We start from the raw sequence: 12,873 nt of genomic DNA, 5'->3' as shown, positions 1-12,873 counted from the left end.
ACTCCTGACTTTCAAGAAGTACAGAGGGGAAAGGAGCATGCTACAGGACTCCACAGAGGTGCCATCAACAAACTCTGGGAAGCTCTGCAAGACAAACAACCTGGTTTCTTCAACAGACACAAGGAGAAAAAACAGAGATGCCAAGAAGCTACAGATAAAAAGAGCAGCGGCAGCAAAGTAGAGGCTTCTGTCTGAACCTTCCTTCCACCAGCAAACCCTCTACCCACCCCAGGATGTCTGGCCCCACCCCCCCAAGGTCCTTGTCTCAGGTACCCATGAGCCCCAGCAGAAGCACAGGCCCTACGTGGGGGTCCCTGCAGCAGCTTCTCAGGTCAGGGGAGCTCTGACCGTCACACCTGGCCCCACACCCAAGGTTCATTTTCAGGGTCATTTATTAATTCACACAGGGGCCTTGAGCTTCCTGCAACCTCATTACACAGAACTTTATGTTCTCTCTCTCTACCCCAACACCTGAACACAGTTTTCAGAGTTAAACTGCCATTCTGTATACTTCGAAGTTTATCATTTCCAGTCAACACACACCTGCAGGGCTGAAAGACGCCTGCACCCCCCACCCTGGCCGAGATGCCCCTGGCTAGCTAAGACATCCAGGCTCTCCTCTACCCCAGGCAGGTTGTCAGCGACTGTCACGGCACATAACCCAGCTAGGAAACAGCAGAGAGGGGCAGCGGTTAGGAGGGTCTGCAGTGATGAACGCGCACTGGACCAGCAGGGAAAGCCAGCCCCCTCTCACTCTGTGACCTTACAGAATGTGTGATCGGCATGCTGGGGCCACCACCCCTGGCATTTGCACACAGGAGACAGGCAGACAGTGGGCATCGTGAATGTGTTTTCCCCTGCCCTGGAGAACCCACAGTGCCAACAGGAGCTGAACGCACTGAGCCCACGCCCCTGTACAGGAGACCAGAACAAATGAAGCACCCAGCACCTCCCAGGAAGATGACTGGGAGGCTGAGGCATGGCAGGCGTCTGAAGCCCTGTGACAAGCTGCAGAAAGCGCCTGGGGACCCAGCAGCACTCAAGGCCAGGAGGACCAACCACGGGTGCTGGGGAAGCCTCCTCCCGGCCCCCACTAGACCAGGCCCTCTGCTAGAGCCGCCCGGAGGCAAGGGCTTCCCTGATGAACAGGCAAGCACCTCCTTTACGATAACACAGGTACTACAAACAACTGTCACTTATGATGAGCACAGGGCACTCCACCGGTTTCTAAGAGGTTTTTGATCGGAAGCACGGAACGGGGTCTGCAGGAAATGAAACACACACCTTGTTTACTCTCTGGGGATAATACTTTCGCTGTTCCAAAATCTGTGATCTGGATGTGCATGTCTTCATTTAACAAAATATTTTCTGGTTTCAGGTCCCTGTGAAAGCAGATTTTTCACACTTGAGATGAAATATTTGAAACAGTAACATTACATACTCCAAATTTAGCTATAAACAAAATGAACTGGTTAATGCCTATAATTTTTATAGACTAACGACCAAGAATGCAAGTCTAAAGTTAGCACTGAACAATATCAACTGCATCCAGTGAGGACATTCAAATCAATCATTTCATAACTGCATCATTTTAATAAACTTTTAACTGAAGTATAATCTCTCATGTTTATAAAGAGCCTTTAAACTTTCTGTGGTATCTTTACACAATAAATGTGAATCAAACCATCACAACGCACACCTTAAACTTGGGATGTCAACTACTTCTCAATAAAACAGGGAGGGGGGGAAAAGATTAAATGATAAATTTTTATGTTATGTGTATTTTACTACCACTACCACCAAAAAAAAAAAAAATCTGTAAGGGAAAAAAAAAGCTCAAATGAATACTTTCAATTTGACTACTGGAAAATGAGACCAGAAGTAAGTACATACAGAATCTGACAAAGTAAAAGCAGCAGCCAAGATGGCTAAGAGAATCACTAGCCTGGCGAAAGAGACATCTGGCCAGTTTCACCTGGGATGTCAGGTTCGCGGTCTCAGCATCAGGGAGAGGGGCCCACTTCTGGGTTCCCACGGGGAGGTGACCCACCCCCAGGAGAGAGCCCGGAGCCGGCCGCGGGCACGGGGAGCAGCCGGCAGCCCGGCTCTGTACCTGTGAATGACACCCTTGCCGTGCAAGTACTCCAGGGCAGACACCATCTCGGCCGTGTAAAATCGGGTGCACGTCTCATCGAACGAACCGATTTTCCGAATGTATTTAAGTAGTTCTCCATTTTTGGCATAACTAAGGCCAAAATCTAAACATTGCATGGTTAAGGAAGACAGAAAAAAGTCATTCTTTTAAACTAATCTTAGCACCCCAGTAGCAATTTTTTTAAATTAATGAAAATTGAAGGTACCTGTGGCCAGAGATAGCTGCCCAGGCCCCAGCCAGGCCCTCCACAGACCTGCGGAGCTGGGTCTGGAGGGATTCCCTGGCCTGGCTCCAGGACAGGCCCCCGGGGGTTCTCATCAACAACAGAGAAACACTGGCCTCTTGGCCAAGTGCCCCTTCCGGACGCCCATCCCCAGAAGACCCCTGTGGGCTCCGTGAAGGGAGCCGCTGGAGATGTGGGCAGAGCTTCCACCCTCACAGCCTGCGCCAGCCTCGCATCTCAGGCTGTGCGGAGCCAAGTCATGGAAAGGCTCCTCAAAAGAAGGCTCCCAGCATGTGTGAAGTGAGAAGTTCCATGGGAAAAACGCTGTCTCGCTAACTCGAGTCCCCCAGGGGACTCGAGGAGCCCAGTTCTCTTCCCTTCCCTCGGACACTGCAGTGCACTGTTTTGCTTCTCTTCTCCCTTTTTCAAAGCGGACTAAAGGCTGAAACAAGTGACAGATCCCATAGAACTGCTTCCTCCTGGAAGCACGTAACAACAGTACCTCTTAATGGAAGCTACAGGCCACCAGGGGCAGGGTGACCCAAGGCCTCGCCCACCCTGAGCAATGGCTCCGGGGGGCTGGGGGTGGCCTGTGATCAAGGTGTTCCATCTGGTTTTTGTTCACCAAGGCCCTGCATCGCCCACGGAGAAAGGTGCCTGACACTGCGGTGCAGGAAGGACAAGGCCAGGAGGGAAAAGACCAGCAACCTAAGCTGCTCAAAGCTGTTTCTGACCGAGCCCCCTCCATGGCCACCCAAGCCTTTCCAACTAGAACAACGTCCAACAGGCAGCCGAAGTGGAACACCAACCTTACTTCCAGGGAAAGCAAAGGGCCTCAGTCAGGGCCCCCTCCCTCCTCGCCTCACTCCAACCCCTCCTCGGGAAAGGCCAGCACCCACGGCCAGCCTCGCCAGTGGCCTGCAGACTCCAGCCCAGCCAACTCTGAGTGGAGGTCCCACCAGCCCTGGACTGGCCACAGTGCCTCCCCCGCTCGGGAGTGCGGTCTCCCAGAGAGGAGAGGCTCGGCCACGGCCACGGGGCCTCTTCCGGCTTCACAGGTTTTGCCCCTTATCTGCCCACTCCCTGAGTTCCTGTTTCCTGTGTGAAGGACACTCTGAGTTCTCTGCCCAGCCAGGGAGCTAGTGACCGACGATTCTGAACACGACAGATGCTGAGGATCACAGCTCCAAGTCCATGTTCTCTCTGCCCACACACGTTCCTCATTCCCCAGGAATACTCTCAGAGCTCGCTGCTCCACTCCTCCTCCCCAGCACAGCGAAGGCTTCACGGCAGGAGACAAGGCTGCTCTCTCACCAGCAACAGGGGAATTCCTGGGATGAGCAGCACAGGCATGTGGCAGAGCTGGAGAGCCTGCTAGGCCCAATGCCTGCACTTTGCAGGCGAACCCAGCCCACAGAAATTAAGCAACTGACTCAAGGTCACACAGCCTGGAGCGCAGCTTCCTGTGGTCTAGTGCACCATTCCTGTCCCCAAGCTGGAAGAGGACACCAAGCGCGGGCAGGGGGCGGCGGAGGAAAAACGCAGGCTGGCCTGGCAACAGTCCTGAAGTCCCTCCAGCTTCACCCCTGCTGGAGGAAAGGCACCCTGGCCGTCTGGCTCTGGCGCCCAGCCCTGCCCCGCACCTAGGGAGGGAGGGCGGGCTGCCCTGAGCTCAGCCTCTCCTGGGAGCAGGGACTGAGTCAGTCAAGCTGAACCTCCAGAGGGTAAAAAGGCTGCCAGAGCCCAGAAGTCCCCTCAAGGACCAACCTGCCTGCTCTCAGGATGTGGCAGGGGTGTCTCCAGGCCCTGCTGCGTCTGTCCCAGGGGCCGGGGGGGATACCCTGCAGTTGCAGGAGGCACCGTTCACCGCAGCAGGCACATCACGGCTACAGGGAGGATGCCATGCACGCTGGGGCTCTGCTTCAGGCAAAGTGTCTCCTTTGCTTTCTCTTTCAACACACTGTGCGCCACAAAAGATTTTGAGTAAGGTACAGTCCCGCAGGTCTCACTCCTGTCAGAGGCAAGTGAGCCCCTGCAATCTCCACAGGCTGTCAAAGGGGTCTTAAAAGGTCAAAAGCAACAGATATCGCTGGACAGACCTAGAGTCCCCTTTGCCTGCATTACTCTGGCCAGGCCCGTCTGAACTCAGACAGCAAGCTCCCTCCCCCGGTCTCTGAGGGCCTGCCCCCACTGCCTGCGACCTTGGGAGCAGACGGCGTCAGTGCGCAACCTGCCGGAGCCTCCCAGCCAACAAGACGCGTTCTCCAGGGGCCCTGCTGGAAGCCCAGACCTGGGAAACTGGCCTGGAGAGCCCCCCAGGCTCAGAGAGGAGCACAAGGAGCGAGGGGTCAAGGCAGCCTCAGAGGTGAGACCCAGAGGAGGCTGAGGGGCACTCCGCCGTCCTCAGGAGGCCCCAGGCAGCACGCAGGCGGGGCAGGTGATGCTAAGGCCAGGTGGAGGTGCACCCACTGTGACACCGCAAACAAGCCTGCAGGACTCCCCGCCCCGCAGGCCGTGGTCGCTGGACCCCTTCACCGGTCCCCTTGAGAGCATACCAGGAAAACCAGCTGGGCCTGCTCGCCCCTCTCGAGACTCGCGCCCCACCCAGACTGCACTCTCCACACCTCCCTAGGGGCTGATCCACAATTCAGGCCTGCGCCCAAGTACTGGCCTACCTGGTACTGTCCGGCCGGGAGGTGAGCACCCTCACCGGAACCAGCTGGCCGTGGCCCTGGGATCTGCCGTCTCCACTCTCTGGAGCTCTGCCCTGCTGGGTCTGCTCCAGCCCTCAAGCCCCCCCAGTCTGCACACTAACCTGACCTCGGGGTCTCAAGCGGCAGGAACCAGCACGCGTGTCAGGGGCGGGAGCGACGTGCACAGGTTCCGAGGCCCCGGTCTCCCAGCCCCCTCCCAAGAGCCTCCTCCCAGCAGCAGCCCTGGTGAGAGCATGAGGCGGCTGCTCCAGACCCTGCTGGGCTCCGCACCACACTCAGAAGAAAACCCAGAACTCTTGCTGGGACTCCGGTCTTTTGGGCCTGGCTCCCCCGCAACCAACCCACACCTGCCCTTGCTCTGTCCAGGCCTCTGGCTGACGTCCTCTCCTCCGACCACTAAAACAGCAGCTCCAACACTCCCACTGGCCTGATTCCTACACACAGCGAGGAATCACCCGTGTAGATCTAACTCCGCAGGGAAATGCAAGCCCCCCAAGGCAGAGCCCTCACCTGACACACCAGCGTGTTCCCACCCCGGCACTCAACAAGGCCTTCTCAATGAACAGAAGAACATTCAACTGATGGCTGAAGGAGCCAGAAAGTGGTGTGAAAGGGGAAACAGGATCAAGACAAGTTTTAACCCAGAACGTGGAGAGTGGAGAGAGGAGGGCGGGAGGGGAGGGGGTTTGGGGCAGGCCCACCCTGAGGTGGGGAGGAGGGCGGAGAAGGGGCTCTGGCGACCCAAGGGCAGAAGAAAGAGAGCAGATGCACAGACTGAGGTTTAAGCCTGAACAAGGTTTAAACCTGAGTGACCTCCCGCATTGAGCTGCTGCTGAGGCTCAGACAGCGTCTCCGGGCAGCCAGGGGCCAGGAAAGGCTAGGTTTGGAAGAACAGCTGCATGAGAGGGGCTGGGAGCAGGGAGCACGGGCCAGTTCGACAAGCTGACAGCATAAACAGGGCCACCAACCCCAAGCAAAGAAGCAAGAAAAATGACAGTGCTCAGGGATTAGAGGACACGTCAGGGAACAGGTTCAGGGGACGCCCTGAAATAAAGTGAAGAATCGGCAGGGTGTGCCATCCCTGCCAGAGAAGCAGCTGGAGAAGCAGGGAGCACAGCCCTGGACGGAGGGGCGAGGAGGGAAGGATGGAGGGCTGGAGAGGACCTGGCTCGGAGAGGACAACCCCAGAGGCAGGGAGAAAGGTTCTGGGTTTCTGGGGGTCGCTCGCTGAACGTCTCACCTGGCAGCTGAGCCTGGGAAAGATGCCCCTTCCAACCAAACCCCAGAGCCCCAGGCCAGGGAGGGCAGAGTGGTGCCCACCTCCCAGGCTCCCTGGATGCCCATGACCCGTCTCACTCACGTCCCTGCTCTGCGCACAGGATGCAACACCTGATAGATACTGCACGGACACTGGTTAAAAGGAGTGGTGGGAAATGCCTTTCAATAAAGGTCTAGCAACATCAGCATTGAAACAGTTCTTGAACTAGGAAGCTTACCAACAGAAAACCTCACAAGGCTGTGATGATCTCCCTTGAAGCAATGTTCGACTTCAGTGACTGTCTGCAGTCCCAGGGGTCCCAAAGCAAGTGATGTGAATTCATCTGTATCTAGAATATGCTTGCTACCCTTTCCTTTCCAGGGAAGGGGCTACTTCTGAAAACAAAGCCAGAGTCATGGTTCCAAAACAATAAGCGATTGCTGGCATGGCATTTCAGACGCTTTGACTGTTGAAAGGATACACAGCTTTTCATCATCCTGAAACGTGAAGTAAAGTTTAACAAAGAAGGGATGATCCAGCCGCGACATCACGTCTCGCTCTCTGGTTACATACGGGACTTTGTTCTCTTTGATAATGTGGCGTTTCTCTAGAATTTTAACTTAAGAGAGAAGCAAGTTACTGCAATTGGAAATGATAAGAAAACACTAAAGACACAATACATAAAGTATCAGATACAAATTAAAAGTGTTTCACAAAACACACCCACCAGCTTTGTGATCTCTGAGACCAATAGTGTCCTGTCCCCCAAGACCAGCGCAGAGCCCTGCGAGGGTGGGCCCGGGCGCTGTTCCTGCTTCCTAGACACTGAGTAGCCTAGCTCGCTGGAGTTAGTTACTTACTAGCATATTCCCTTGAGGTTGCCAGTTCTCGGGCCAGGACAACCTGGTTTGGAAAGAAAAGGGGGAAAAAGAAGAGAAAAAACAACCAATGTAACTAGGGCACAGAGTCTCACGAGTCACCCTGCAACCAACCACAAGGACTACCCCCCCCCCTCTGAAATTCCTCTTTACGCATTCTCGGCCCTGTGCGGACAAACGCGGTCAGTGACTAAGATAACGTGTTCTCACAGGTAAAGGAACAGATATTCCTCACATGTTTCCAGAAGGGTCCTCAACATCTGCCAATATTCCTTAATGTGGTGAAATATATATTCACAAACACCTTAGCACTGGCGTAACCATCACAAACTGTGGGAAGCAGCAGCAAGATACCTCCACAAAGTGGGTATTGGGAATTCCTTCAAAAAATAACTCTATGGATATGTCCCTGGTACATGTTCACTGTAAAAGGCTGCCCTGAATTTGGGCTTTTACCAATAACAGTTACCATCCATTTCACTTGATGCCCCCCGCAGATGCTATAAATCCCACACCTGCCTGGAGGGCGTGGGAAAGGGAGGCAGAGCCACCTCCAGGATGCCGGCACCACTCCCCGGCTGTGCCCTCTCCTGGCACAGCACCACCTGACCCTCAACTGACCCCCAACCCCAGGGACAGAGCACTGGTGGGCCCCACACAACAGAAGAGACCTTCCCCCACACACCTGGGCACAACCTGAGCAACAACCTCCCAGTGCCCAATGGCCCCCCGGCAGTGAGCGGGGGCGGCCCCCACCACCAGCATCCGGTGCCAACTCCTCTCCTGCGACACCTGCAGGGAACGGCCGAGGACCCACGAGCAGACGGAAACCTGCCTGCTCCAGGGCTGTGAGTTCTATCCCATCACAGAATCCCTCCAGTTCATCCCAAGTGACCCTGGGTTCTGCACTCAGTAAGAGCAAGGCTGGATTACGTGTGCTCAGGTGGAAAGACGGGAAGGATCTCTGTGGAAGAGGAACCCTGGACTGCCTTCAGGTGCTGGAACGTAAGGAGAAGGGCTGGTGAAGGGCCGGTCCTCAAGGTTACAGACCGACGCAACGCTGACAGCAGCACACACTGGCCAGGTAAGGAGAAAAAGAGGAAGGGCATGGCTCGAGTGCTAACATTTAATGGAACCCTATCTGAAGGAGACACTGGTCATCCTTCTGTCGTGTGAACTCCACACATTCCATGCAGGTTTCCTATGTCCGTCCATGCAGCCCAAGCTGACGGCAGGAGCACCCTCGGGGAGCTGTGGGCAGGGGACCAGGCTTCCCCTCGCCAGCACCAGCTCCACCCCAGGGAGGGCCCCGCCCAGGATCCACCCTGGGAGTCGCCTCTTCTCCTCCACTCCCGCCCTGGAGATCTGCTGCAAGAGTGGTGGGAGAAATCTGTGGGGAGCAGATGGAATCGGAGACCCCAGGCTGCAGGACTCCCAGCAGTGCCAGAAAAGAGCCTGCGAGTTCTCGGCTTTCCTGGGCACCAGGAAGACCAGACCAGCTGGGGCTTCTCTGCATCCAGAACAGATGGCATGCACTTTCACCCACGGTGGAAACCCAGGGACACTGGGGGGACGTCACAAACATGTCCTCATTTTCCAGGCAACATAAACATCCTGTGAGGGACAGCTGAGAGAAGCAAAGAACACTGCTTCTTTTACTGGACTCATGCAAGTAACTGCAAAACACCCAAGGTTCTTTCCAAAACAATTTTTCTCTTTCTGAAAGAACCTGTGAGTACCAGAGCTACTGGGGCTGATCCTCAAAGTTAAAGGTTTTTATCATGAGGACCCAATTCTTCCATAACTTAAATACGGCCAATAAAAAAAAATCTAAATTAAAAATGTAAACAGAGCAAAAGTTAACAATTAAAATGATATTGGGAACATGGGTGAGCTGTAGATGTCATGTTCCTTGTATTTTGAAATATTTCACAAATGGAAAAAGAGAAAAGGAAAACAAATTTCATACAAGGTTTCTTCACAGAAAGGCCAGGCAGGGAAGTCTCATTATTCAGGATCTCTGCTGCCGTCAGGAGACCAGGGCGGGCGGCAGGAGCCTGTCTCTCCTGAAGGCACAGGAGACAAGACCCCACGCCAGCCGGGGGACCGCGGTTCTGGCCTCCCTGTGCCTGCAGCGAGCCTCCCGCCCCACCACAGCTCATAAGGCCTCCTCCTCAGCAAACAGCAGCTTTGCACCTTCATATCTTTGCTTGAAGAGGGAAAATACGACAAGACAGGTCAACTCTCTCAGGAAACAAAAAGAGTATACCGCAAGTGTGACTCAACAGTACTGTGATAATGCTTCTGTTCATGAAACTGAGAACACAAAGATCTGGAAGCTAGCAGGTCGTGGGTTGCAACTCGAGCAAACATCAAGTGTGTACTTTTTACATACATTTTAAAAACAGCAGAAATAATAAAGGTTGTTCAATGTTTCCCGTTTGAAAAGACCCTGATGCTGGGAAAGATTGAAAGTGGGAGGAGAAGGGGACGACAGAGGATGAGATAGTTGGATGGCATCACCAACTCGATGGACATGAGTTTGAGTAAATCTGGGAGTTGGTGATGGACAGGGAGGCCTGGCGTGCTGCCATCTATGGGGTCGCAAAGAGTTGGACACAACTGAGCGACTGAACTGAACTGAATGTATCCCAACAACTATGAACAGACACTGACACCAATACTGACGTTCAATCTAAGGAAAACTCCCAGGGTCTTGCCAATAGGACACAATGATATGAAATGTCAGTTGCCAATGCCTGACAAGGATAAAATTTCTTTAGAAAATTAAAAACAAGATCATGAAATGCCTTTTAAAGCTTTCACCTACAAAAGTCACAGCTTAGATATTTTAACCATCTGATCTGCCTGCTGGCAGCCAGCCCCAAGTCACCTTCACTACAGGAGACAAGTGAGTCCCCAAGGGGCCCGAGACGTTCTTCTGGGGTGGAGCGCCACCACAGCATCTTGGCGCCCAGCTCCCCATCCGGAGAAAGGCCAGTGCTTCCAAGGAAAACACCCTCATCCAACAAACAGCAGCGGCATGTACTCACTGTTGAAAACGAGCCTTCGCCGAGAATCTTCCCAAACTTGAAGTCCTCGGGCCGTTTCTTCCGGGGCTGCGGGGGCTGCGCGGCGTGCTGCAGAGCGCTGGCACTCGCCCGGGGCTGGGCCGCGGTGCTGTCCATGGCGGGGCCCTGCCTGCTCCCCCCGCTGGGAACGCCGGGGGCCGTGCTGGACTCAGTCTGGGTCCTCACCATTGATGGGGATGGGCAGGAGCATAACACCACGCTGGACTGAATGGGAACCGTGTCATACTGGGGGACACAGGAAAAAAGAGGTAAGGTTCAAGGCGGCTCACTTTTCTGAACTTATGAACTCAAGTCTAGATGTCGCTGAGCCCCCACCAAGCACAGGGCAGGCCGTCTGGCGCTCGGACGTGCAGCCCAGGCTGTGGCCCTCTACTCAGAAGTCTCGTCCCGCTGAAACCTCGCCCTGCCCCATCTGCGTGCCCACAGACCCCCCGCCCGCACCCTCTCCCTCAGCACCGCGCATGCCCCCGGCGCCCCCAGCCCTGCTCAGCTGGCCTTCCCACCACAGGGCCTAGCCTAAACGCCTTCTGTGGCCTGTCATAGAGCAAGCTGGTCCAAACCCTATGACCTCAGGGTCTCCGGTTCCAGAACCCCTCCCTGCTCACCCACCCACACATGATACCAGGCAAGACGCACAGAAGGCACCAGGGCTTGGACAGAAAGGGCAGCTTCAGACTGTGTCCCACAGCTGGACAGGGCAGGCACCTAGCAGTCCCGGCACATGGAGCGTGACCGAACGCAAAGAAGAGTCCAAGAGCTGCTGCTGCACATGCAAGGCACAGCTGATGGAGAAGAATGAGCCACTCAGAAAGAACAGCAGTGGAATAATGCTTAACATCTTGAAAAAGTAACTGATTCAGAGCCAAAATGCTCACTGCACACCCAAGTTACCTCCAAATCAATTAAAGAGATGTATGTTTTTTTAGTTATTTAAATAAATTTAAAAACCTAATAAGGTTTTAAAATTTGCAATCCCTATTAAAAGAAGGCGGCTTCCTTGCAGAAACTGACAAGATGATTCTAAAATTCTTATGGAAATTCAAGGAATCCAGAATAGCCAAACAATCTCAAAAAAAAAAGAACAAAACTGGAGGACTCACACTACCTGATTTCCAAATTCATTACAAAGCTATAGTAATCAAGACAGTGTGGTACTGTATAATGATACACACATTGGGGAATGGAACAGTCTAGAAATAAACTCCTAAGTCTATGGCCAATCTTTGACAAGGGTGCCAAGACCCTTAAGGGGAAAAAGCCTTTTTCTGCCAATGGTACTGGATATCCACACGCAGAAAAACAAAGGTGGCTGCCTTTCCCACATCAAAATTTAACTCAAATGGATCACAGATCTACATGTAAGAAATAAAACTAGAAAACTCTTAGAAGAAAATACAGGAGTAAATCTTTATGATCTTGGCAATGGTTTCTTAGATATGAAACCAAAAGCACAGGAACAAAAGAAGAAACAGATCAAAGGGACTTGATCAAAATTTAAAGCTTCTGTGCTTCAAAGGCAAAGAACCACCCAAAGAATGGGAGAAAATATTTACAAATCATCTATCTGATAACGGACTTGTATTCAGACTATATAAAGAACTCAAACAATTCAATAAAAATGAAACAAAACACAATTTAAAAACAGTCAACAAATCTGAGTAAACACTTCTCCAAGGAAAAAACCATACAAATGGCCAAAAAGTACCTGAAAAGAGGTTCACCATCATTAGCTACTACAGAAATGCAAGTCAAAGCCACAGTGAGATTCCATTTCACACATACCAGGATCAAAGAGATAACAAGTGTTGATGGAGACACACAGAAGCTGGAACTCTCACACTGCTGGTAGGAAGTCAAATGGGGTAACCACATCAGAAAACATTACAACAGTTCCTCAAAAGGAAACAGGTATCATACAACTGAGCAATCCCACTCCTAGAAATGAAAACACAGGTCCACACAAATCTTGTACAAGCATGTTGACAGCAGCATTATAGATAACTAAAAGGATTGGAAAGGACAATCCACAGATAAATGAATAAACAAAATGCACTGCAGCTATTAAAAAAAACTGAATACTCAGCCATAAAAAGGAAGTACTGATATACTCTACAAACCAGAATAACATGCAAACACTATGGGATGTGAAAAGGGCCTGACACAAAAGCCACATATTGTGTGATTCCATCTGTATGAAATGTCCAGATGAGGCAGATCTACAAAGAAAGGAAAATCGGTGGTTGTCAGCGGCTGGCAGGAGGGGAGAACAGAGTGGCTGCTGATGGTCAGGGGTTTCTCTCTAGAATGATGAGGATGTCCTGGAATTGGAAAGTGGAGACATATAACCTCATAAATACACTAAAACCACTGAATTACACATTTTAAATGGGTGGATTATACAGTATATGAATATCTCAATAAGCTGTTATAAAAATAGCTGTATCACAATGCCTACATAAATTTATATATAAGATCTCATTCGAATCCATAAACCATCAAGACTGTTTTTTAACACAAGAATAGGCACCAAAAAAACTCAAGTAGCTCAGAGTT

General features: G+C 52.3%; 1 protein-coding gene across 4 annotated transcripts in view; it reads right to left on the bottom strand.

Annotated features, from left to right (window-relative positions):
- PDPK1 (3-phosphoinositide dependent protein kinase 1) overlaps positions 1–12,873 on the bottom strand; it is a 62,997-nt gene that overhangs the window by 26,651 nt on the left and 23,473 nt on the right. For all 4 annotated transcript variants that reach the window (XM_065924111.1, XM_065924112.1, XM_065924113.1 and 1 more), the window contains 5 exons: positions 10,282–10,545; positions 7,211–7,253; positions 6,832–6,969; positions 2,114–2,258; positions 1,285–1,382 (listed from right to left, as the gene is read on the bottom strand). In XM_065924111.1, the coding sequence (XP_065780183.1) occupies positions 1,285–1,382; positions 2,114–2,258; positions 6,832–6,969; positions 7,211–7,253; positions 10,282–10,545 (688 nt within the window). The remainder of the gene's footprint in view (positions 1–1,284; positions 1,383–2,113; positions 2,259–6,831; positions 6,970–7,210; positions 7,254–10,281; positions 10,546–12,873) is intronic.

Source organism: Muntiacus reevesi, chromosome 2 (assembly GCF_963930625.1).
Source record: "Muntiacus reevesi chromosome 2, mMunRee1.1, whole genome shotgun sequence".
Taxonomy (NCBI): domain Eukaryota; kingdom Metazoa; phylum Chordata; class Mammalia; order Artiodactyla; family Cervidae; genus Muntiacus; species Muntiacus reevesi.
The sequence above is the reverse complement of the archived record's forward strand: the minus strand, read 5'-3'. Positions and strand labels throughout refer to the sequence as shown.